Here is a 26,065-nt window from a genome sequence, read left to right as displayed (position 1 = left end):
GACCCTGACCCCGACCCCGACCATAACCGTTGTCAACACACCAAAAGACAAAGATCCCCTCTTTAACCTCAACAGACCGTTGGGGCAAGTACTGTTAGTGAGCACCTGTGAAGGCTGCACTAGCACACGAGAGGGTGGGTGGCCAGGGCCACGACCGGCCGTCTTTGTCTCCCCAGTGGGGGATGTTAACACATTGCACAAGATGCTCATTTGAGGCTGAATCGACCTAGGCAAGGCCCAGGACCGGTTTGACCCCTAACACACGCACACCCGGAGGCCGCCATTTCTCCATTGTATAAAGTTTCTTATTGTGGTTGCTCAAAAAAATGTCCATCTCCATCTACTAAGCATGGAATGTCTGCAGAGGAGTTGAGGCTCGTCACGCATGAGGTGAGCCAGGAGCGCAAGGCCCTCCCCAGAGCTGTCGTGTGGCCCTTGAAGAATGTCAACTTTGAATCGGCAATGGGCTCCTGAGGGAGAGAGTGTACCGGTGGAGCGTACCGGCAGAGCGTACCGGCAGAGTTTGGGCCTAGAAGGCTGCGACCCATGCGTGGGGGGGGGTCTGTTCCATGCCGTTAATGTCTCTTGGAGCTCGGTGTTTAAATGGGCTGAGTTTTGTGCGGTCTTTTTCGCAGGTTTGTGAGAGTGTTTGGGCCTCCACTAGCCCGTTGGGTTAGTAGTCGCTGACGGACTGGCACAGGGGCTAGGGTGGCCACGTGGGACGTGTGGCAGGTTACCTCGAGAGTAACGTCCTCATTGAGGTGGAGTTCCTCGAGTGCCCCAACACAGGGCGGCGTACAGCGGCCGCTCATCGGAGCGTGTCTGTGAGCACCTGTGAACACCGGTGTGAACGTGAGCGTGTGGTGTGGCCGTCCGCGTTGTGCCGCTCTGCGTGCAGGTGAGCTCCATCACGCGGGCTGCGCGTGGCATCCCCGTGCTGGGGCACAGCGAGGGCGTGTGCCACGTGTACATAGACAAGGACGCGGACACGGACACTGCGCTCAAGATAGGTACAGACAGATGTCCCCCTATGCCTCTGAGACACACCAACCAAAACCAATACTTACCATTCGCCACGAAGTGACTTTGAGGCCACGTGCGGTGTCGAAGGTGTGCTAACAGGAGATCACGGGACAGAACCAGGTGCCATAGGTTGGCTGACTGAGATTACTGGAATATTAGCCACCTGGCGCACTCCGCTCATTGTTGTAAGCATCGCTCCTCTGCCTACAACTGCCCAGTTGGAGGGCGACTGCCTCCAACTGCCCAGTTGTGTCTATCGTGAGCAGCTCTTGACACACCGCTGGTACTAGTCTGGGGAAAGTCCACTAAGCTTCCTCCCAATCCGCATCAATGCATCTCTTCTCCAGCCCATGTCGTGCCCGTTTAGCCCCCTCTATGCGGCCAAACAGAAGCTGCTCGGCATGCAGTGGCTGGGCATGCGGGCTACATAACCCAGCCAACACAGCCTTGCCTGTCGGATGATCTCACTGATGGTAATGTGTCCAGATCTTACAAGGATTTGTGAGCTCCGCACAAAATCCAGCCTGGTGAAACCCAGGATGGATCGTCGGCAGGCCAGCCTGAATGTTTCTAATCAGTGCAGATGTTCAATTAGAGGGGTCCACGTTTCACAAGCATAGAGAAGGGAGGGTATGACTGTGGCTGAGAAGATCCAAAGCTTTGTGCGAAGCGACAGACTAGGTAGCTTCCACACAGCAGCGTTACGCAGCCGATGAAAATATAATGCCGCCCGGCTGATTTGGAGTGAGACCACCGCTGTCAAACCGGAGCTGGTCATAAGCGCACTGCCCAGGTATGTGAAACTCTCCACTTTCTCCAACTGCTTCATCACCAATGGGGAGCTGAGGAGGTGAAGTGTTTGGTGACACAAAATACCCAGGCAAGTGCTTAGTTGCGGTGGGGTTGATGGTAGGGCCCCACCTCTTAGTGGCACACTCCAGGTTCAGCAGCAGCACCTACAACTCCTCCTGTGAGTGAGGAGCAATCATCAGATCATCTGCATACATAACATGGTTGACCAATAGGGAGCCATCCCTCGACTGCACCTGGGCATTGATCAGCCTCTTATTGTATCTCTACCAGATGGAAATTTCTCTTGGATGCACACACATGCTCATTGTTAGCAATGCCATGTAGGGAAGTCCAATTCCAAAAACGGCAATGCTGCTTCATAGCACTTGTAGCCACCTAGTGGCCAAACGGGGACTCTGGATGGATGTGAGGGGCTGGTAACCCCTCCACCTTCAACTATTTACCACTCAACCACGTGAAAAATATAGAACGAAGCTTGTGTCATAGGTCCCGGAGAGACAGGCGTCTATGACGTTTACTGGCCAAACTCCATTTGGCGGAGGCAGGAGATTGAATCTTTACTCTCGGGGTTCCTCCAGAAACAGCAAAAAGCCATTGCGGGTGGCCACGTGGAATATTTGAACGGTCACTGCAGCGGAGAGGTTGCCACTCCTCTGTTGGGGCCAGATCAGCTCAATAATAATGGTTGGAGGCTGCTAGACTTTTGTGCAGCCCATGGGCATGTAATTACCAACACGCTGTTCCAGCATCGGCGCATCCTCACAACATCATGAATGAACGCCGGGTTTCAAGCAAGAACATCTGCTGGACAATATAGTGACAGCGGATGCAGGCCTATGTCCTTGACACCAGGACCTACCGTGGAGCTGATCTACCCACTGACCATGGCTTGTCATCTGTAAGATGCGCCTCCCATTATTCCACTGATGGTGGATGTACATCCAGGACCCCATTCAAACCCACAGTGACCTGGTCTTAGCTACCTGATGAAAGTTGCAAGCGAGAATTTCATCATCGTCCTCCCCTCCTCCTGATGCCGAGGAGACATGGGCGAGGTGTAGGACTGTGGCTCATGCAGCTGCAATGGCTCCTTTGAGTACACGGCCCACACCTCCCCAGAAACCGTGGCTGACAGAGGAGGTGTTTTGGCAGGCTGAGAAAGAGCGACAGGCCCACTCTCATCGGCTACAGGATCTCACGTCAGAGAATGAGGAGGCTTATCACAGCCCTCACTCGGAGGTTCAGAGAGCCGTGCGGCGCTGTAAGGATGGGTGGTGGTCGCAGGTTGCTGAGAAGATGGAGTCTGCCTCGGTAGCCCGTGATCACAAATCACCCTAACTCCATAAAAAAATACTTGCAGCGCCACACCTATCACCATCATTAGGGAAAATAAAGGTGATCCGATCTCCAACCCCCAGGAACAGGTTTGCAGATTTCCTGAGCATTTCTGTGAGGTCTTTGTGGAGGGGAAATCCCCAGCCTCGAAAATTTAGGGCAAAGTGGGGATGACCCTGCTGAGGCTGCTGTGCCACAAATATTGGAAGTCGTCACCCCCTGTGAATGATTGGCTAAAATGCTCTCTGTTGAAGTACAGAAAGCCATCCAGAGATGATCTCCCAAGCAAAATGCTGAGGGAGGGTGGTTTTTGTGTGCAGACTGCATTATATGACATCATAATAACAGTCTGGAACACTGGATGGGTTCTGCAGGATTGGAAGGATGCCCTGGTAGTCCTCCTCTTAAAGAAAGGGGATGGCACAGACTGTAATAACTACAGGGGAATCTCCCTTCTCAGTGTGCCGGGAAAGGTTCTGGCCAGGATTACTCAAGATCGCCTTGCAGGCACGCTGAGAAGAGGCTTGCGGGAAGCCCCAATGTGGTTTCAGACCAGGGCAGTCCTGCACGGATGTCATATTGTCTGTCTGCCTGTCTGCTACAATCGAGGTGTAGGGAATTCCCACAAGACCTACATCTCTATTTTAATTACCTGGTCAAGGTCTATGATGCCATCCGTAGGCCTGGCCTCTGGGTTCTTTGTGCTTTCGGAGTCCCTGATTCTGCTCACAATCATTAAGGACCTTTGTGATGGTGGGCAGGCCCGGGTAAGACTGTGGTCTTCCTATGATCTATTCTGGGTTTAAGCAGGTTGGATTGTGTGAGGAGCTCACAAATCCTTGCAAGTTCTGAACAAAGTCCCATCGGTGAGCTCATCCGGCAGGCAAGGCTGTGTTGGCTGGGTCATGTAGCCTGCATGCCCAACCACCACATGCCAAAACAGCTTTTATTCGGCTGGATAGAGGGGACTAAATGGGCATGGCACGGGCTAGAGATGAGAGGAAGTAATTTGGTACAAGAGGATGTGGAGCTGATTGGACTTGTCGATGATTGGTACCAGCAATCTTAAGATTGGCCTCTGTAGAGGAGGCTCATGAAGGATGCTACTGGGCAGTTGGAGGCAGTTGGTCTCCAGCAACAATGGAGGGCAGAGTAGCAATGCTCAAAACAACGAGCTGAGCATCGGGTGGATAAAACACAGCAAGTTGGCACAGTAGGGGGCACAGGTGGTACATCGGCCACTCGCCCAGTCTGTCCCGTGACCTGCCAGTGGGTGTTCCACACTTCACATGGCCTTAACGTGCACATACCTTGGCACAAGCTCCACCACCACTTAGTGGAAAATGGCGGTTGTTATTGTGTTTGTCTGTCTGTGTGTGTGTCGCTCTGTGTCGCTCTGTGTGTGCAGTGCGCGACTCTAAGTGCGAGTACCCGGCCGCGTGTAACGCGATGGAGACGCTGCTCATCCACCGCGAGCTCCTCCGCACGCCGCTCTTCGACCAGCTCATAGATGCGCTCCGAGCAGAGGGGGTACGGGGACACGGAAACTCAGAGACACAGGGACACAGGGACACGGGGACATGGCTCATAGACGCGCTCCGAGCAGAGGGGGTACGGGGACACGGGTACACGGGGACATGGGGTCACAGCGACAGTGTTTTTGTTATTGTGATGGTCGTTGATGTTTTGGTGGTGGTGGTGGTTGTTGTGGTTTTTGTTGTGGTGGTTGTTGATGTTGCAGTCGTTGTGGTGGTGGGGGCTGTAGGTGGTGATCCACGCGGGACCGCGGTTTGGCTCCATGCTGGCGTTTGGCCCTGCGGAGGCGGCGTCTCTGCGCCGTGAGTACGGGGAACTGGCCTGCTGCCTGGAGCTCGTGGAGGGGCCGGCCGGCGCTGTGGAGCACATCCACCACTATGGCAGCGGCCACACCGATACCATCGTCACGGCCAACGGTCTCGCCGCACCGCTCGCCACGCTCGCCACGCTCGCCACGCTCGCCACGCTCGCCACGCTCGCCACGCTCGCCACGCTCGCCACGCATTACAAAACACAAACACCACAACATACACACCACATGGACCACACTACATGCACCACACAACACATATCATAGCACACAACATATAATACACAACATAAACACAAGAACATACAGAATAATAAACAACAACACATACACAGCACACCTGTGTGTTTGTGTATATTGCTGCATGTGTGTGTGCTGTCTTTTGTGCTGTGTGGTTGTGGATTGTGCGGTGTGTATTGTGGTGCTATGTGTGTGGGTTGTGGTTCTGTGTGTTCATTGTGCTGTATGTGTGTAGTGTGGTGTGTTTTGTGTATTGAGTGTGTTGTGTATTGTCATGTGTGTGTGTGTTGTGTAACAGAGGAGACGGCCGAGTACTTCTTGCGTCATGTGGACAGTGCGTGCGTGTTCTGGAACACGAGCACCAGATTCTCGGATGGATACCGATTCGGCCTGGGTACGGAACACCCATACACACACGCAACTACACACTTGCAATTACATACTACATGCACACAACTACACGACACACACTCGCAACTACACACTTGCAATTACATACCACACGCTCGCAACTACACACTTGCAACTACACGCACACAACTACACGACACACACTTGCAACTACACACTACACACTCGCACGTGCTTGTGACAAAACATTGAGATAAACATGCTTTGATTATAATATATGCATTGTTTTTAAACTGATTGGCTTACACCAGAGACAGCCTCCAGTATAGCCTTGTCTCACCACTGGTGTTAGTTCAGAGAAACCCAAACTGCGAACAGTACTAAGGCAATGCAAGCATCGCAGCATTAATAGCTCGGGTTGAGCGGTTTTCACTATAAACTAATCTGTACACACGAGTGTCAACAGAGGTTGTATAGTTTATTGATGTTGCTGCTGTAGGAGCGGAGGTGGGCATCAGCACCTCGCGTGTCCACGCCCGCGGCCCCGTGGGCATGGATGGCCTCCTCACCACCAAGTGGCTCCTCCGGGGCTCGGGCCACACGGCGGCGGCCTTCAACAACAACGGCGCCAGCTTCCTGCACGAGGACCTGCTGCCCACGGCGTGCCACCCGGCGCGCCACACCACCCACAGAGTCCACCCACACTCGTAGAGATGGCGCCACCCACAGAGATGGCGCCACCCATAGAGATAGCGCCACCCATAGAGATAGCGCCACCCATAGAGAGAGCACCACCCATAGAGATAGCACCACCCATAGAGATAGCGCCACCCACAGAGTCCACCCACACTCAGAGATCACACACCGTTTATAGAGGTCCCACACTTACCACTCACCACGTGCCACCACACACCCCACCCAGCCTGGCGCTCACCTGGGTGTGGTCTGCGCAAAACTGAGTGTGCCACGTGTCTGTGGCACACACCTCAAGGTCACTCGGCGGAGTGTCACACATCTCGGTGTGTGACACACCTGAGCACGTCACACTTGTCAGTGTCACGCCCAAGTGTGTCACTGGTGGCGTTGTATCACACGGCGGAGAAGCTGGGAATTTGTTGCAAGGCACTAACGCTGCAACGTTTGACTCCCATCTCCGTTCCGAACGAGAGAGAACAGAGGGGCTCACTGCAGAATGAAGGAGGGAATGATTGCAGGCCCGGGTTTCCTTCGCTCGAGAGTTGCGTGATGGTGACCAGGTCCGCCTGTGTGTGAGGACAGATCTCTGTTACGATGACGCAAGCTACATTTTTGCTGAATAAAGGAGTTGTGTTTCTCAGGTCTGCCTTGCTGGGGTGATTGTGTGTGGTAGTGGTTTGCCTGTGTGTGTATATGTGGTGTCTGGGCTGTGTGTGTGTGTAGCTAATCTACACACTGACCATCAGCTTGTCATCTGTAAGATGCACCATCTGTAAGCCCACAGTGGCCAGGTCTCAGCTCATTGATTAAATTGTCAAGCGAGAATTTCATCATGGCTTGCAGCTGGAGTTTGCATCATCCCCCCACCCCCTCCTGATACTGAGGGGAAATGGGCAAGGTTTTACTACGGTGGCTCTTTCAGCTGCAATCGCTGCCTTAATTATGCAGTCCAAACCTGCCCAGAGAGACCCTGGCTGGTTGAGAAAGTGTTCCGGCTGGCTGAGTACAAGCTACAGGCCCACCTCCACCATCTGCAGCATTCCATGTTGGAAAATGAGGCTTATCAGGGAGTCGTGTGGTGCTGCAAGTGTAATAAAGGACTCTTGCTCAGATGTCGATCTCCGTTGTCCTTTATTGGGTTCGTAGAATCTCGTTACCACGGCGTCCTCGCTCAGGCCCGCGTCCCTCTCGACGACCTCTCCACAGCCCCTCGGCTGCTCCGATATGCAGTCTCCCTGCTGCTCCGATATGCAGTCTCCCTGCTGCTCTGTTAGGCAGTCTCCCTGCTGCTCCACCTTGCAGCCACACCGCTGCTCCGCTCTCTCGCTTCACTGCTGCCCTGTATACAGCTAGCCTCCCACAGCCCCTAGCTCTCTGCGTCTGACACCGATGGCGGACGGTGTCGACGTCTCCCACCGCGTGGCGACCGCGCCACTCTCTCTGTCCTGCCCAGCGTGGCCTCCTCCTGTTTCACTCCGTCTCAACTTCCCTTTCCCCTTCCGGTTCTCCCCCTAAATCCTCTCTCCCACGTGACCCTAACTCCACCCACTCCCCACGTGACCCAGACTCCGCCCCCCCTCAATCCTTGCTCGCATTACACAAGGATGAATGGTGGTCACGGGTTGCTGAGGAGAGATGGAGCCTGCCTCCGTTGCCCGCAATAACAAATCGCTCTTTAATTTAATCAAAGTAACTTGCAGGGGGGAGGGAAAGCCCTGGACCCACCATGGGATGGCAACATCGACCAAACCGGCTGAATCCGAAAGGGGGAGGGCGGGCGCGTAGACAATAGATCGAGGAAAATAACGCTCCATGTAATGGCGGGACATCTGTTTAAAATCGAAAGGTAGGTGCATGATTGGCTGCGCGGCGCGACGTCCCTCTGGGCCTTTGAAGTTTAGAGAATAAAGGTTGGAGCCCTGGGATGATTAGGTCAGTTGTCTTCAACCTCCGGGCCATCAAGATCCACTCCCTGTCGTCCTGCCTCGAGCCGCTCGCAGCATCCGTGTGATGCCAGCGAGTGCTGCTACGAGGTAGTTGTGGGGGCTACTGCCCCCCGATTCCTCTCTGTGAGACATAACTCTCGGCTAGCCCCTTAGCCACCTTGTTCATTCAAACACCCTCCACGTGCCTTCCCTCAAACATTGGTAATAACTACCCACACGCTACTGTTCAACTCCGTGCACGCTCTAGAAATCGCATAGCAGCTGGGGGTCGGAGGGCGAATGACTTTGCTCGCGTCTGCGTTGCCGATTGGTGTTTTCGTTACGGGAGGTTTAAAGGGCTGCGAGACGGCGTGCGTAAGGGGGGGTTAGTCCGTACGCGGTGCGGGGTCCGCAGCAGCCAGAGGGAGCGTACACCCATGGAGCACTGACTACACACGCTGTGAGCGCACGTACACACAGCACCACGCACTTTCACACGCTCGTCGAAACCACACGAGGCTACGATTAGTTATTAATGATTTATTACCGGCCGACTGCGATTCACTGTTAAGTCAGTAAGGATCGACAAGGCAGGCCTACACTATCGCCCGAGGGTCTGTACCCGATTTATCTAATTTGATGGACTCTAAGCGGTGTTGGTTTCCCTAGACTCAATCCCAACACTCTCTCTCATCTTACTCACAGTTAGATGCTTACGATGTTCCGGTGGTCTCGTCCTCGCTGCTCACCTCGACGCGTCACACGTACATTCGAGTGGCCGAACTGGAGACCGTCCCGAGGGCAGACTTTTGGAGCAAGAGAGCGCTCTACCTTTCTGCGCCCCCCTTTTATCGTTAACCTACATCAAAGAAAGCCGACCCGAGGGCCTTCTCGGCCAATCGGGTCGCCATACCGGTTCAGCCGCACTCCCGGTTTCCCTAACAATGGGCCCCCGCTGGCTGCGGCGCCGGTCCACGTGCGCTTTTGCTATGCTAATCAGCCGCGGTTTCCGTAACAAAGGGCTCGCCACGGGCTGCTGCGTGGTGGCGGTCCCCGAGCACACCCGCTATGCCAATCAGCCGTCCACCCTGGCTTCTCCCCTCGTTCATGGCTGCGTCCCCCCCTGCCTGCCTTGCCGATCCGTGTGTGGGGGGGGGGGGTGCGTTTCAACCATGGTGGCTGGACAGCCCCCGCCATGACCATGCAATCTCAACCCAGGTCACAGCGCCGTGGTGCGACTTAGCATCGGGGGAGGTCGCCCAATTCCCTTGCCGCAGGAAACCGTGAAGATTATCCCTATGAGGGCTTTCGGGTGAAAACCTGTTGGCCAGGTGACCTCCCCTCGGAGGTCTATGGGGGTGAAATGTGTGAGGGTGTGTTTATGTAGGGGGTGGTGAGGGGGAAGCGGGGTCGGCCCCGTCGCTTGGTGGTGGCGAGGTTGTAGATGGGGCACCCGCTGAGCGGCTTCGCGGCGGCGGCATCACACAGTGATTGGTGAGGTTGTCGCTCGTCCTTCTCTCTCTGACTCTCACAGTGTCCGCGCAACGCCGTGAGTCGAGCTTCGAGGTACGTGGTAGAACGCTTGGGTTCGTAGGCAGAATCAGGCTAAGCCCTTCTTGCGAAATATTCCCCCTCCATGTAGGGTGTATTTGTGCCATTAACTAACTTTAGTTCAGAGTATCGTGCAGTGTGATTTTTGTGTGTGTGGGTAGAACCTCGGTGATTTGCGTGTGGTGCGACTGCACGGGGAGACGGTGGTGCGCGACAGAGCGAGCGCAGGGCTGTAGTGTCGGCGTGGTGTTGATGATTTGAGCGTGTGTGTGAGCCACCGATGCTCACGCGTGTTTATGCGAGCGTGTGTGAAAAACGAGCGCCTGCAGTGTGCCGCGTGAGTAATGAGGGCGGGGGCAGGGTGCGATAAACCCGCTCGCCGGCGCTCGCGCGTGTTAACACAGCACGTTTACACAGCGCGTTAACACAGCGCATTTACACAGCGCGTTAACACAGCGCATTTACACAGCGTGTTTACACAGCGCGTTTACACAGCGATTTAACACAGCGCGTTTACACAGCGCGTTAACACAGCGCATTTACACAGAGCGTTAACACAGTGCGTTTACACAGCGCGTTAACACAGTGCGTTTACACAGCGCGTTTACACAGCGCGTTTACACAGCGCGTTTACACAGCACGTTTACACAGCGCGTTTACACAGCGATTTAACACGGCGCGTTTACACAGCGCGTTAACACAGCGCATTTACACAGCGCGTTAACACAGCGCGTTTACACAGCGCGTTAACACAGCGCGTTAACACAGCACGTTTACACAGCGCGTTAACACAGCACGTTTACGCAGCGCGTTTGCACAGCGCGTCAACACAGCGCGTCAACACAGTGCGTCAACACAGCGCGTTTACACAGCGCGTTTACACAGCGCGTTAACACAGCACGTTTACACAGCGCGTTTTCACAGCGCGTCAACACAGCGCGTCAACACAGCACGTTTACACAGCGCGTTAACACAGCGCGTTTACACAGCGCGTTTACACAGCGCGTTAACACAGCACGTTTACACAGCGCGTTTACACAGCGCGTTTACACAGCGCGTTTACACAGCGCGTTTACACAGCACGGTTACACAGCGCATTAACACAGCGCGTTTACACAGCGCGTTAACACAGCACGTTTACACAGCGCGTTTACACAGGGCGTTAACACAGCGCGTTAACACAGCACGTTTACACAGCGCGTTTACACAGCACGTTAACACAGCACGCTAACACAGCGCGTTTACACAGCGCGTTAACACAGCGCGTTTACACAGCGCGTTTACACAGCGCGTTAACACAGCGCGTTTACACAGCGCGTTTACACAGCGCGTTAACACAGCGCGTTTACACAGCGCGTTTACACAGCGCCTTTACACAGCGCGTTTACACAGCGCGTTTACACAGCGCGTTTACACAGCGCGTTAACACAGCGCGTTAACACAGCGCGTTTACACAGCGCGTTTACACAGCGCGTTTACACAGCGCGTTTACACAGCGCGTTTACACAGCGCGTTAACACAGCGCGTTTACACAGCGCGTTAACACAGCGCGTTTACACAGCGCGTTTACACAGCGCCTTTACACAGCGCGTTAACACAGCGCATTTACACAGCGCGTTTACACAGCACGTTAACACAGCACGTTAACACCGCGCGTTTACACAGCGCGTTAACACAGCGCGTTTATACAGCGCGTTTACACAGCGCGTTAACACAGCACGTTAACACAGCACGTTTACACAGCACATTTACACAGCACGTTAACACAGCGCGTTAACACAGCACGTTTACACAGCGCGTTAACACAGCGCATTTACACAGCGCGTTTACACAGCACGTTAACACAGCACGTTTACACAGCGCGTTTACACAGCGCGTTTACACAGCACGTTTACACAGCGCGTTAACACAGCACGTTTACACAGCGCGTTAACACAGCACGTTAACACCACGCGTTTACACAGCACGTTAACACTGCGCATTTACACAGCGCGTTTACACAGCGACAATAGCATTAACGGCGAGGCGCGCGCAAATTCGCGCAGCCCTTTAACGCTAGCCTTGGTGTGCGAGCGGATGAGGGCTTAGCCACCCGGAGGGACGCGTGCCTATTCATTCAGCTCTTTAGCGCGAGCCTTTGTGTAAAACGAGCGCCTGCAGGGGTGCGAGTGTGCACGCCACCGCGTTCGCTTTTGGTGGTGGTGTCCGTGGGCGCGTGCGCGATAACCCCGGGCGGTGGTGAGCCAGACAGTGAGCGATGTCCCTCAGAGAGGGCGCTGGCGCGGGGTGCCGATCACCCAATCGGCTGGGGCCCGGCGAGAGGCGGCCGACGAGGAGGAGGGGGGAGTGGAGGGGGGGCGTCGCGCTCCACCCGCTCGCAGGGAGCAGGGAGGCAGACGTCGGCCCCCACATGATGCCATATTTTCTCTCCGTTTGCTATAGTCGAGGTGTAGGGAATTCCAACAGGACCTACATCTCTGCTTTATTGATCTGGTCAATAAAAGTCTGGGCTCTGGGTTATTCATCGTGCTTTTGGAGTGCCTCTGCTCACAATCATTAAGGACCTTCGTTGTGGTGGGCAGGCCGAGGTAAAGCTCCATGGCCAGGCGTCAGAGCTATTCCCTGCTCACCTTTGCGTGCGACAAGGATGCTCTCTGGCTCCCACATTATTTAACGCGAGCCATACTCTCTGGTTCTTTCGGTAAAGTCACGTAGATAGAAAAAATAATTAAAGAACACGACGCTTCGGTCGCAACACAAGCGTCCGTCATCAGGTGAGAAGGAATAATCTGCTGTTGTGGCTTTATATAGGCACGGGAGGGGGGGATAAGGGGTTTGTAGAGTCGTGGCTGCAGGAGTTCAGGGGAGAGGGGGGAGGGTTTGTGGGGTGCAGGGACGGGTGGGGGCTGGAGAAATTAACATGTCAATGAGCTTGGATTAGTAAACGACGGAGACGGATCGTCAAGGCAGCGGGGGAAGGAACTACCCAGAGAGAGAGAGAGAGCTTGGAGCTGTGCAGGCATTCTGTTGAATAAAAGACACCAGTCAAGAGTCGCCGTGGAAGTCGTTTATTACATTAGTACCCAGTGTGGTGTGTAAACATCGCCACTGTGGAGAATCCGAATTGAATATTTATTTCAGAATCAGCATCTTTATTTGTCCTGGAGAAATCCGATGAGCTATAAAGCTGTTTCACAGATGTCCGGTTGGGGCAGGACAAACGATACAAAAGAAACCATCAGAGTGTAAGGTATAGAACAGGAACTCGATCAAAAAAATACAGGCACAAAATAGATGAAGTATATAAGTTCAAATTGTATAAGTACACCAATTCCTCAGCATGGGCAAGGCAGCAAAACAACAGCAAAACAGTCCCAGACCACAGCAAGACAACAACACATAGTCCCTCAATAAAATTGCACTAAATTGTTTTATACGATCGAAACACGGGTAAAGATGAAAGTTATAAACCACATTTGCAAATGCAGTTGCATCCAGCACTAATCTTCGGCTCTATGTATTTTTGAAGGAAGATTTACGATGTTAAAGGATGAAACAGGGTTATTCTAAAAAGTTGGTGCTGCAACGACAAAGGCTTTAATAATGAGAATTGTGTTTTTACCCTTTTATCTGGCAACAAAACTGACATCTTTTTTACAAGGAGTCATGTTTGCATTGACCACAATACCTGCAGTCGGAATGCAAACAAAAAAACACATAACTCTGATAATGTATGCACTGTCCTTGAAATTGATTGGACCCGAGACAGCTTTCTTTAGAGCCTAGTCTCACATGGTGTTGGACCAGAAGACGCCAAAAGGCGCACAACTCAAGGACAATGCACCATCAGAGTATGAGAGCTCGGGGTAAGCATTTACACCATTGGAACCTCATTTGCCAGTAGCAAAATATGACTGCAGGTATTGTGGTCAATGCAAACATGACTCCTTGTAAAAAAAGTGTCAGTTTTGTTGCCAGATAAAAGGGTAAAAAAACAATTATCATATTTTGCTACTGGCAAATGAGGTTCCAATGGTGACAAAGGCTTTGTCACGGATTCCTTTTCTTGACAGAGGCGGGTGGGGCGTGGTGGTGGTCATCCACCCACTCGTCCACTGTGCCGACCTTCATAGGTGCTCGCTAACAGTACTTGCCCTAAACGTGTGTCGAGTCTAGACGGGGGATCTTTGTCTTTGTGTGAGGTACCTGTGCTGGGTGTGGTCGCTGGTCTGTGATGGTGGTGGAGAGATTTGAATTCGCTCGCCGAGTTTGCAACAGCTACGTGGGTTGGATCCCGACTCTGACGCCGCGTTATTTTTGGAGTTCGCACGTTCTCCCCATGGTCACATGCATTTTTCTCCGGCTCCTCCGATTTTTACTCCATATTTAGAAATGTGCGTTTAGAGTAGTTGGCTTCCAAGAAATGTCCACACGATAAGCCACTTCGTTGAGCTGCCATTTGTGGCCAGGTCGCTTTTGAACAAGAGCTGTATAGCAGCTCAGTGGCCCTTACTTATCTGGTAAAAAGTGGTAGTGGACTGGAGCGGTATCTACGTGAAGCCAACGCCGCTTATCAATACTGCGGGCTCGCTCACCCACTCGCCCTTATCGCAGTGCGCGTGTGGGAGACGCGCGCCAGCGCACGCCTGCGGGTGTCAGTTGTGTCGCATGTTTGTGTGGCGGTGTTCCATCTGCGCCAATTTGAAACATTCAGGCTGGCCTGCCAACGATCTATAATGGGTTTAACCAGTTTGGTTTACAGTGTGAGAAGCTCACACATCCTTCAAAGATCTGTAAACAGTCCCATCATCTCTGAGCTCCTTCGGCAGGCAAGGCTGCATTCACTGGGTCGTGTCGCCCGTATGGCCAGCCATCGCATGCCCAATCGGCATCTGTTTGGCCGGATAAAGGAGGCTAAATGGGCGCGGCACGGGCTAAAGAGATGGACTGATGCTGCAAGGAGGATGTGGAGCTGAGTGGACTTGTAGATGACTGATCCCAGCAGTGTCAAGATCGGCCTCTATGGAGGAGGCTCGTGAAGGACGCGACTGGGCAGTTAGAGGCAGTCACCCTTCAGCAACAATGGAGGGCAGAGGAGCGACGCTCATGACAACGAGCGGAGCGCCATGCGGCTAAAATGCAGCACTTTAGCACGGTGGGGTCTACCAGTCATCTCAGTCAGCCAACCCATGGCACCTTGCTCTGTCCCGAGGCCTCCTGTCTGCGAGCCTTCGACACTTCACGTGACCTCAAAGTGCATATAGCCTGGCACAGGCGCCGTGGTGACGTCACCGTCACTTTGTAGGTTGTGTGGGTGTGTAGGGGTGTGTGGAGTGTGCGTAGGGGTGTGTTGGGTGTATGTCAGGTGTGTTTGGGTGTGTGGGGTGTGTGTAGGGGTGTATAGGAGTACGTGGTTTGTGTTGGTGTGCATAGGGTTGTGTGGTGTATGTGGGGTTTGTAGGGGTGTGTGGGGTTTGCAGGTGTGCATAGGTGTGTATGTGTATAGGTGGGTGTGGGGTGTATGAGGGGTGTAGGTGTGTTCCGGTGTGTCAAGGTGTGTGTGTATAGGTGTGTGTGGGGTGTGAGGATGTATGAGGTGTGTCAAGGTGTGCGTGTGTATAGGTGTGTATAGGGGTGTGTGGGGTGTATGAGGTGTGTCAAGGTGTGTCAAGGTGTGTGTGTATAGGTGTGTGTGGGGTGTATGAGGTGTGTAGGTGTGTTCCGGTGTGTCAAGGTGTGTGTGTATAGGTGTGTGTGTGGTGTGTGGGGTGTATGAGGTGTCTCAAGGTGTGTGTGTGTATAGGTGTGTGTGGGGTGTGTGGGGTGTGTAGGTGTGTCAAGGTGTGTGTGTGTGTATAGGGAGTGGTAGTGCAGCGGTTAGCAGAATGCGCTACGAACCCGGCGGCCCGGGGTCAATTCCTGTTCACGGCTAACACCAGTTACTATTATCTGAATCGGTTCTTGGCTTCCCCTAGGTCGACTTAGCCTCAAATGAGTATCTGGTGTGGTGTGTAAACATCGTAACTAGGGAGACAAAGGTGGTCGGGCGTGGGGCTGGCCACCCATCCCCTCGTGTGCCGCGCCGACCTTCATAGGCGCTGCTTGCGAACAGCACTTGCCCCACAGTCTGTTAAAGGCTATCCGGGGACCTTTGTTTATTTTACATCTTATCACGGATTCCATTTCAGGCCGCCCACGAGTGGAAACTCTTATCGGTATCTGTCTCTCCCCTAGGTCCACTCGGCCTGAAGTGAGTGCCTGGGAGTGGTCGACATCGTCAGCGGCACGCGGAGTCAGAAGAGGCAGGAGAGAGTGGGGACTCGACTCCTCTCCCTCCCTGCCTCTCGCTGCCTTAATAGGAGCTCGCCGACAGCCCTGGCGCAGGCCGCGATGAGCCCCCTGCCCCCCTCTCCTCCACGTCTACGATCTTTCCTCTGCCCCCCATCTCCCCGCCCCCAATTCGTCCACTGATCTCGATTTTTTTCAGATTTCTAAATTGTATTTATATTTTCCAACAATGATTAAAGAAAAGGCATCCGTGCGACCGGCATAAATGTACACAACAATCGATACCCGTGACTGGGATCTCGGAAACAATAGAACAAGAAAACAACTGAAAGAGTGGGAATGGGAAAATAATCCACAGATTTTTTGCAAAAATAGTACGTATTATGTTAATGTCGAATGAAACAGATACTATAAATGTATCAACTAACCCCAATACCACGGCGAGAGTTAACACTGCGTCGACGCTGTCCCTTTGTTCAATATTACGCAGGAGGGAGTTAGCAAAGGTGAAAGATTAGTGGCGTGACATGGAACGCCTGAAGGTTGGCAGATGGATGGGCCTTAGGGGCCTCGCCAACACCGCCAGCGGTGGCCGGCGTCAGCTTCAGCTCACATGGACGGAACAACCCACGCTGATGTAGAAGAGCAGCTTAACGCTGAGCTATATGGCAAGGCACAACTTCTCTTTCCCCATTGCCATCCCATTTTTACCCTCTCCCCCAATATTCGCTCTCCTCCCTCTCTCCCCAAGCTCTCTCGTTCCCTCGACTCTCTCTCGTTCCCTTCCCGCTCAACGCGCCCCCGCCCTCCTCCCTCCATCTTCCCCTCTGTTCCATCTCCCCGTGATTTCCTCTCCTCTCCCATCACCTTTCCCCTCCCTCTCCCACTCTGACCTCTCTCCTCCCCTCCCCTCTCTGAATCTTTCCCCTCTCCATCTCCCGCCTTATCTCCAATCTGCTTTCCTACAACTCCCTCCCCTCTGCCCCATCTCTCTCCTCCCTCTCTCCTCCCTCTCCCCAATCTCCGATCCCTCTCCCGTAGGCCACTATAAGAGGTCGCTCCCCACTCTCCTCGTCACCGTCCACAGGCGACCTCCAGCACGCACCGAGCGCGCAATGGTGAACCCCTTGGTGGTGGTGATGATGAGTGTGGTGGTGGTGGTGGTAATGATGAGTGTTGTGGGGATGATGAATGTCGTGGTGGTGGCAATGATGAGTGTGGTGGTGGTGATGATGAGTGTGGTGGTGGTGGTGGTGATGATGAGTGTGGTGGTGGTGGTGATGAGTGTGGTGGTGGTGGTAATGATGAGTGTGGTGGTGGTGGTGGTGATGATGAGTGTGGTGGTGGTGGTGGTGATGAGTGTGGTGGTGGTAATGATGAGTGTGGTGGTGGTGATGATGAGTGTGGTGGTAATGATGAGTGTGGTGGTGGTGGTGATGATGAGTGTGGTGGTGGTGGTGATGAGTGTGGTGGTGGTAATGATGAGTGTGGTGGTGGTGGTGATGAGTGTGGTGGTGGTGATGAGTGTGGTGGTATTGATGATGAATGTGGTGGTAACAATAGTGGTGGTCACGTGTTATCCGCTTGTGGTAGTTGTAACGTGATGGTGATTGTGGTAATGAGATATGATGGTATGGTAGTTTGTGTTGATTGTTGATGGTTGCAGCAGTTGTGATGGTGTTTGTGGTAGGGGTGATGGTGGTTGTGATGGTGCTTGTGGTAGAGGTTGATTGTGTGTGTGACACGATGGTGGTTGTAGTGGTGGTGTTGGTAATGAGTGTGGTGGTGTTGGTAATGATGAGTGTAGTGGTGGTGTTGGTGTATATTCCATTTACCAGGGAAGGCAACCTGGCCACGCACGGAAGCTCATCACCGCAGTGGCGGAGATCACGCGTGGGAAATTATTCGTGGTGGCAGAGGTGCCAGTTGTGGTGGTGGTTGATGGTTGTGGTGATGTGATGGTGCTTCTGATTTAAGTAGTAGTGGTGGTAGTAGTGGCAGTGTGATGCCAATTGTGATTGTATGGTAGTGGTGTGGTGGTTGCGGTGGTTGTTGCAGGCGCGTAGTTGTTGATATTGTGGTTGTGATTGTTGATGTGCTTGTAGTGGTTGTTGTTGATGTGGTGGTGGTGGTGGTTGTTGTGGTTGTTTATGTGGTGGTGGTTATTGTTATGGATGTGGTTGTTGTGGTGGTAGTTGTTGATGTTGTGGTGGTGGTTGTTGTTATGGATGTGGTTGTTGTGGTGGTGGTTGTTGATGTTGTGGTTGTTGTTGTGGTGGTAGTTGTTGATGTGATGGTGGTTGTTGTTGCAGGCGAGCAGAAAGAGCCGCCGCAAGGAGGGGAAGCCGCAGCGAGCCTCCTCCAACGTCTTCTCCATGTTCGAGCAGAACCAGATCCAGGAGTTCAAGGAGGTGAACTTCCCAGCACCACCACAACCATCACCACACACCTCGTCACATACCTCGTCACACTACACACACCTCGTCACACACCACACACACTACACACCTGGTCACACAACACACACACTACACACCTCGTCACACACCACACACACTACACACCTCGTCACACACCACACACACTACACACCTCGTCACACACCACACACACTCCACACCTCGTCACACACCACCACTACCACACACTTCGTCACACTACACACCTCGTCACACTACACACCTCGTCACACACTACACTACACACCTCGTCACACTACACACACCTCGTCACACTACACACCTCGTCACACACCACACACACTACACACCTCGTCACACACCACACACACTACACACCTCGTCACACACCACTACCACACACTTCGTCACACTACACACCTCGTCACACTACACACACCTCGTCACACACCACACTACACACACACTACACACCTCGTCACACTACACACACCTCGTCACACTACACATCACCACGACACCAGCAGCACGGTGTGTGTCTGTGTGTGTGTCTGTGTATCTGTGTGTGTGTCTGTGTGTGTCTGTGTGTGTGTCTGTGTGTGTGTTTGTGCGTGTGTCTGTGCCTGTATCTGTGTGTGTCTGTGTGTGTGTGTCTGTGTGTGTGTGTGTCTGTGTGTGTGTGTTTGTGTGTGTCTGTGGTGGTGGTGACTCCCAGGCATTCACGATGATTGACCAGGATCGTGACGGAGCCATTGGAAAATCCGACCTCAAGGAGACGTACGCCTCCCTCGGTGCGTCTCGACTCGCTGTCTCCGTGTGTCTTCCCGTGTCTCTAGCTGCCACCGTGTGTCTCCCCGTGTGTCTCCCCATGTCTCTGTGTCTCTCTCGCTGTCTCCGTGTGTTTCCCCGTGTCTCTCGCTGTCTCCGTGTGTCTCTCGCTGTCTCCGTGTGTCTCCGTGTGTCTCCCCGTGTCTCTCGCTGTCTCCGTGTGTCTCCGTGTGTCTCCCCGTGTCTCTCGCTGTCTCCGTGTGTCTCCGTGTCTCTCGCTGCCACCGTGTGTCTCGCCGTGTGTCTCCCCGTGTCTCTGTGTCTCTCTCGCTGTCTCCGTGTGTTTCCCCGTGTCTCTCGCTGTCTCCGTGTGTCTCTCGCTGTCTCCGTGTGTCTCCGTGTGTCTCCCCGTGTCTCTCGCTGTCTCCGTGTGTCTCTGTGTGTTTCCCCGTGTCTCTCGCTGTCTCCGTGTGTCTCCGTGTCTCTCGCTGTCTCCGTGTGTCTTCCCGTGTCTCTCGCTGTCTCCGTGTGTCTCCCCGTGTCTCTCGCTGTCTCCGTGTGTCTCCCCGTGTCTCTCGCTGTCTCCGTGTCTCCGTGTCTCTCGCTGTCTCCGTGTGGCTCCCCGTGTCTCTCGCAGTCTCCGTGTGTCTCCCGTGTCTCTCGCTGTCTCCGTGTGTCTCCCCGTGTCTCTCGCTGTCCCCGTGTGTCTCCGTGTCTCTCGCTGTCTCCGTGTGTCTTCCTGTGTCTCTCGCTGTCACCGTGTGTCTCCGTGTGTCTCCCCATGTCTCTGTGTGTCTCTCGCTGTCTCCGTGTGTCTCCCCGTGTCTCTCGCTGTCTCCATGTGTCTCCCTGTGTCTCTCGCTGTCTCCGTGTGTCTCTCGCTGTCTCCGTGTGTCTCCGTGTCTATCGCTGTCTCCGTGTGGCTCCCCGTGTCTCTCGCTGTCTCCGTGTCTCTCACTGTCTCCGTGTGTCTCCCCGTGTCTCTCGCTGTCTCCGTGTGTCTCCGTGTTTCTCGCTGTCTCCGTGTGTCTCCTCGTGTCTCTCGCTGTCCACGTGTGTCTCCGTGTCTCTCACTGTCTCCATGTGTCTCCCCGTGTCTCTCGCTGTCTTCCCGTGTCTCCGTGTCTCTCGCTGTCTCCGTGTGTCTCCCCGTGTCTCTCGCTGTCTCCGTGTGTCTCCCTTGTCTCTCGCTGTCTCCGTGTGTCTCGCCGTGTCTCCCGTGTCTCTCGCTGTCCCCGTGTCTCTCGCTGTCTCCGTGTGTCTCCCCGTGTCTCTCGCTGTATCTCCGTGTCTCTCGCTGTCTCCGTGTGTCTCCCCGTGTCTCTCGCTGTCTCCGTGTGTTTCCCGTGTCTCTCGCTGTCTCCGTGTGTCTCGCCGTGTCTCTCGCTGTTTCCGTGTGTGTCCGTGTTTCTCCTCGTCTCTCTCGCTGTTCCCGTGTGTCTCCCGTGTCTCTCGCTGTCTCCGTGTGTCTCCGTGTGTCTCCCCGTGTCTCTCGCTGTCCCCGTGTCTCTCGCTGTCTCCGTGTGTCTCCCGTGTCTCTCGCTGTCTCCGTGTCTCCCCGTGTCTCTCGCTGTTGCCGTGTGTCTCCCGTGTCTCTCGCTGTCTCTGTATGTCTCCCCGTGTCTCTCGCTGTCTCCGTGTGTCTCCCGTGTCTCTCGCTGTCTCCGTGTATCTCCCCGTGTCTCTCGCTGTCTCCGTGTGTCTCCGTGTGTCTCCCCGTGTCTCTCGCTGTGTCCGTGTGTCTCCCGTGTTTCTCGCTGTCTCTGTATGTCTCCCCGTGTCTCTCGCTGTCTCCGTGTGTCTCCCGTGTCTCTCGCTGTCTCCATGTATCTCCCCGTGTCTCTCGCTGTCTCCGTGTGTCTCCCGTGTTTCTCGCTGTCTCTGTATGTCTCCCCGTGTCTCTCGCTGTCTCCGTGTGTCTCCCGTGTCTCTCGCTGTCTCCATGTATCTCCCCGTGTCTCTCGCTGTCTCCGTGTGTCTCCGTGTGTTTTCCCGTGTCTCTCGCTGTCTCCGTGTGTCTCCGTGTGTCTCCGTGTGTCTCCCGTGTCTCTCGCTGTCCCCGTGTCTTTCGCTGTTTCCGTGTGTCTCCCCGTGTCTCTCGCTATCTCCGTGTGTCTCCCCGTGTCTCTCGCTATCTCCGTGTGTCTCCCGTGTCTCTCGCTGTCTCCGTGTCTCCGCCGCATGTCCCCCCCGTGTGTCCCCCCGTGTCTCCAGGCAAGCTGAACGTGCAGGAGGAGGAGCTGACCTCGATGTTGGCCGAGGCGAGCGGCCCCGTGAACTTCACCATGTTCCTCACGCTCTTCGGGGAGAAGCTTAACGGTCACTCCTCACCACCACCACCTCACCATCCACCTCACCATCCACTCACCATCCACATCACACACTCACCCCGCTCACTCACCTTTCAAGGCACGTTCACCACCCCCCTCACTCGCCTCGCTCAAAGCAATCACCACTCTCACCTCACATACCACCACTCACCACGCACACCACTCACCACGCACACCTATCACTCACCACGCACACCACTCACCATGTACACCACTCCCACCTATCACTCACCACACTCACCACTCACCACACTCACCACTCACCACGCACACCACTCACCATGTACACCACGCACACCTATCACTCACCACGCACACCATTCACCATGTACACCACTCCCACCTATCACTCACCACACTCACCACTCACCACACTCACCACTCACCACGCACACCACTCACCATGTACACCACGCACACCTATCACTCACCACGCACACCACTCACCACTCACACTTATCACTCACCACACTCACCACTCACCACGCACACCACGCACCCCTATCACTCACCATGCTCACCACTCACACTTATCACTCACCACACTCACCACTCACCACTCACACTTATCACTCACCACGCTCACCACTCACCACGCACACCTATCACTCACCACTCACCACTCACACTACACATTACTCACCACCACACCCCGACCTCACTATGACCCCGCTGTCACCCACAGGCACGGACCCAGAGGAGACCATCATGAACGCGTTCAAGATTTTCGACCCCGATGGGCAAGGGCACATCAACGCAGACGAGTGCGTCCACACACCAGAACCAACACTATGATCATCACCACCATCACCATCATTACCATCATCACCATCATTACCACCATCACCATCATTAACATCATCACCATCATCACCACCATCACCATCATCACCACCATCACCATCATTAACATCATCACCATCATTAACATCATCATCACCATCATCACCACCATCACCATCATCACCACCATCACCATCATTAACACCATCACCATCATTAACATCATCACCATCATTAACATCATCACCATCACCAACATCATCATCACCATCATCACCACCATCACCATCATTACCATCATCACCATCATTAACATCATCACCATCATTAACATCATCACCATCACCAAATCATCACCATCATTAACATCATCACCATCATTAACATCATCACCATCATTAACATCATCACCATCACCAACATCATCATCACCATCATCACCACCATCACCATCATTACCATCATCACCATCATTAACATCATCACCATCATTAACATCATCACCATCACCAACATCATCACCATCATCACCACCATCACCATCATTACCATCATCACCATCATTAACATCATCACCATCATCACCATCACCAACATCATCACCATCACCAACATTATCACTATCACCAACATCACCAACATCATCACCATCATTAACATCATCACCATCGTGTCAACACCGTCACCTTGTCATTGCCAGAGTGTAACTCATCATCACACCACTAACAACACCATCACCTCCAGGTGTGTGTTGTTGTTGTTGTCACGTGATGTTTGTGTTGTGACGATTATCTGAACCAGTCTTGACTGAGAGCCTGGTGAGTTGTGTAAGTATCGATACTGGAGAGACAAAGGCGGTCGGGCGTGGTTCTGACCACCCACCCCCTCGTGTGCCGTGCCGGCCTTCATAGGTGCTCGCTAACAGCACTTGCCCCTAATGTGTTGAGGGCTACACGGGGGATCTTTGTCTTTGTTGTTTCACTCAGAATGAAGAGACTGCTCATGACACAAGCCGACAGGTTCACAGCCACAGAGGTGATGCAACACGATGACGTCACAACACACCTCGTCACAACACACCTTGTCACAACACACCTCGTCACACAACACACAACACACCTCGTCACAACACACCTCGTCACAACACACAACACACCTCGTCACAACACACCTCGTCACAACACACAACACACCTCGTCACAACACACCTCGTCACACCTCGTCACAACACACCTCGTCACAACACACCTCATCACACCTCGTCACACAACACACAACACACCTCGTCACACAAACACACAACACACCTCGTCACACAACACACCTCGTCACAACACACCTCGTCACACAACACACAACACACCTCGTCACAACACACCTCGTCACACAAACACACAACACACCTCGTCACAACACACAACACACTTCGTCACACAAACACACAACACACCTCGTCACAACACACCTCGTCACACAAACACACAACACACCTCGTCACAACACACAACACACCTCGTCACAACACACCTCGTCACACAAACACACAACACACCTCGTCACAACACACCTCGTCACAACACACCTCGTCACAACACACCTCTTCACACAACACACAACACACCTCGTCACAACACACCTCGTCACAACACACCTCGTCACACAACACACCTCGTCACACCTCATCACACAAACACAACAACAACCGCCATTCGCCACTAAGTGGCGGTGACGTCACCACGACGCTTGTGCCAGGCCATGTGCACCTTGAGGCCACGTGAAATGTCGAACGCCTGCTGGCAGGAGGTCACGGGGCAGACCCAGGTGCCACGGGTCGACTGACTGAGACGAGTGGCTGATGCGCCACCTGTGCCCCCTACTGTGCCAACTTGCTGTGCTTTAGCCACCCGGCGCTCCGCTCGTTGTTGTGAGCGTCGCTCCTCTGCCCTCCGTTGTTGTTGGAGGGCGACTGCCTCCAACTGCCCAGTAGCGTCCTTCACGAGCCTCCTCCACAGAGGCCGATCTTGACACCGCTGGTACCAGTCATCGGCAAGTCCACTCAGCTCCACGTCCTCCTATACCACATCACTCCATCTCTTCTCTAGCCCGTGCCGCGCCCGTTTAGCCCCCTCGATCCGGCCGAACAAAAGCTATTTAGGCATGCGGTGGCTGGGCATGCGGACTACATGACCCAGCCAATGCAGCCTTGCCTGCCAGAGGAGCTCACCGATGGGACTTTGCCCAGATCTTTCAAGGATTTGTGAGCTCCTCACACAATCTAGCCTGGTTAAACCCAGGATAGATCGTAGGCAGGCCAGCCTAAATGTTTCTAACCGGCGAAGATGCTCCATTAGGGGGGTCCACGTTTCGCAAGCATAGAGAAGGGAGGGAATGACTGTGGCCGAGAAGACCTGAAGCGTCGTGCGGAGCGACAGACCAGGTAGCTTCCACACAGCGTTACGAAACCGATGAAAAGATATTGTCGCTTCGGAATGAGACCTCTGCTGTTAAACTGGTGCCGGCCATAAGCACACTGCCAGGTATGGGAAACTCTCCACTCTCTCCACAACTGCCCCATCACCGATTGGGAGTTGTGTGGGTGGAGTGTCCGATGGTACAAAATACCCAGGCAGGTGCTTAGTTTTGGTGGGGCTGATGGTAAGGCCCCACCTCTTAGTGGCACGCTCCAGTCTCAGCAGCAGCGTCTCCAACTCCTCCTCTGAATGAGCAGCTATTACCAAATCATCGGCATACATAACGTGATTGACCAATAGGGAGCCATCCCTTGAGCGCACCCGGGCATCGATCAGCCTCCCATTATATCTGTACCAAATGGAAATTCTCCCGGTACAGCTATTGAAGGCTTCACAAACTAGATGTTAAATAATGTGGGAGCCAGAGGACATCCCTGTCGCACGCCAAGGTGTACAGGGAATGGCTCTGACTCCCGGCCACGTAGTTTTTCCCGGGCCCGCTCACCATCATGAAGGTCCTTAAAGATCATGAGCAGAGGGTCAGGGACTCCGAAAGCACGAAGAACAAACACAACACACCTCATCACACAAACACACCCTCATGGCATACACTCATCACAAACGCAACACACCACACACCTAGCCTGGCACAAAAGCTGCGGTGACATCACTGACAATTAAGTGGATAATGTTTGTCGGTGCATGTTCTTGCGATGTTAGTGGTGACGATGATATAAAATTGTGGTGGTGTTAATGTTACGTGGCAATGATGTTGATGATGTCATGGTGTGATGTTGATGTGATGCTGTGAATATAGTGGTGATGTTGATGCGATGATGTTAATGTGGTGGTGATGTTGATATCACACAGGCAGACCAGATGTGCAGCATGGCACCCATTGACCCAGCAGGCCATCTTGACTACAAATCCTTGTGCTATATCATCACGCACGGAGAGGAGAAGGAGGAGTGATGGCATCACCACCCACCATCGTCACCCTCATAAGCATCACCATCAGCTTCACCAACATTATCACCACCATCATCATCATCATCATAATTTTCATCACCACTGTCACGATAAATTACCACCACTCTTACCAACAGCACAAACACCACCACTGTCATCACCTTCATGACCACCATCACCTTAAACAACACGATCATCTCCATCACCACCAATCGCTAGTCACCATTGTGAAGGAGACGTGAATAAAGTATATTAA

General features: G+C 53.6%; 2 protein-coding genes across 10 annotated transcripts in view; both read left to right on the top strand.

Moving 5' to 3' along the window:
- The window catches only part of ALDH18A1 (aldehyde dehydrogenase 18 family member A1), a 28,898-nt gene extending 21,954 nt beyond the window's left edge, over positions 1–6,944 (top strand). For all 9 annotated transcript variants that reach the window (XM_078869279.1, XM_078869277.1, XM_078869281.1 and 6 more), the window contains 5 exons: positions 899–1,010; positions 4,580–4,701; positions 4,937–5,123; positions 5,556–5,651; positions 6,108–6,944. In XM_078869279.1, the coding sequence (XP_078725405.1) occupies positions 899–1,010; positions 4,580–4,701; positions 4,937–5,123; positions 5,556–5,651; positions 6,108–6,319 (729 nt within the window). In that variant the 3' untranslated portion in view covers positions 6,320–6,944. The remainder of the gene's footprint in view (positions 1–898; positions 1,011–4,579; positions 4,702–4,936; positions 5,124–5,555; positions 5,652–6,107) is intronic.
- Positions 6,945–17,155: 10,211 nt separating this feature from the next.
- On the top strand, positions 17,156–26,065 carry LOC144942592 (myosin light chain 5-like). Its single transcript, XM_078869439.1, has 7 exons — positions 17,156–17,186; positions 18,381–18,479; positions 19,204–19,279; positions 21,471–21,575; positions 22,272–22,350; positions 23,356–23,404; positions 25,711–26,065. The coding sequence occupies exons 1-7, from the start codon at positions 17,184–17,186 to the stop codon at positions 25,810–25,812; spliced, it is 513 nt and encodes a 170-aa protein (XP_078725565.1). The 5' UTR covers positions 17,156–17,183; the 3' UTR covers positions 25,813–26,065.

This window comes from Lampetra fluviatilis, chromosome 27, assembly GCF_964198595.1.
Source record: "Lampetra fluviatilis chromosome 27, kcLamFluv1.1, whole genome shotgun sequence".
NCBI classification, from domain to species: domain Eukaryota; kingdom Metazoa; phylum Chordata; class Hyperoartia; order Petromyzontiformes; family Petromyzontidae; genus Lampetra; species Lampetra fluviatilis.
This window is presented reverse-complemented; position numbering and strand designations above follow the sequence as displayed.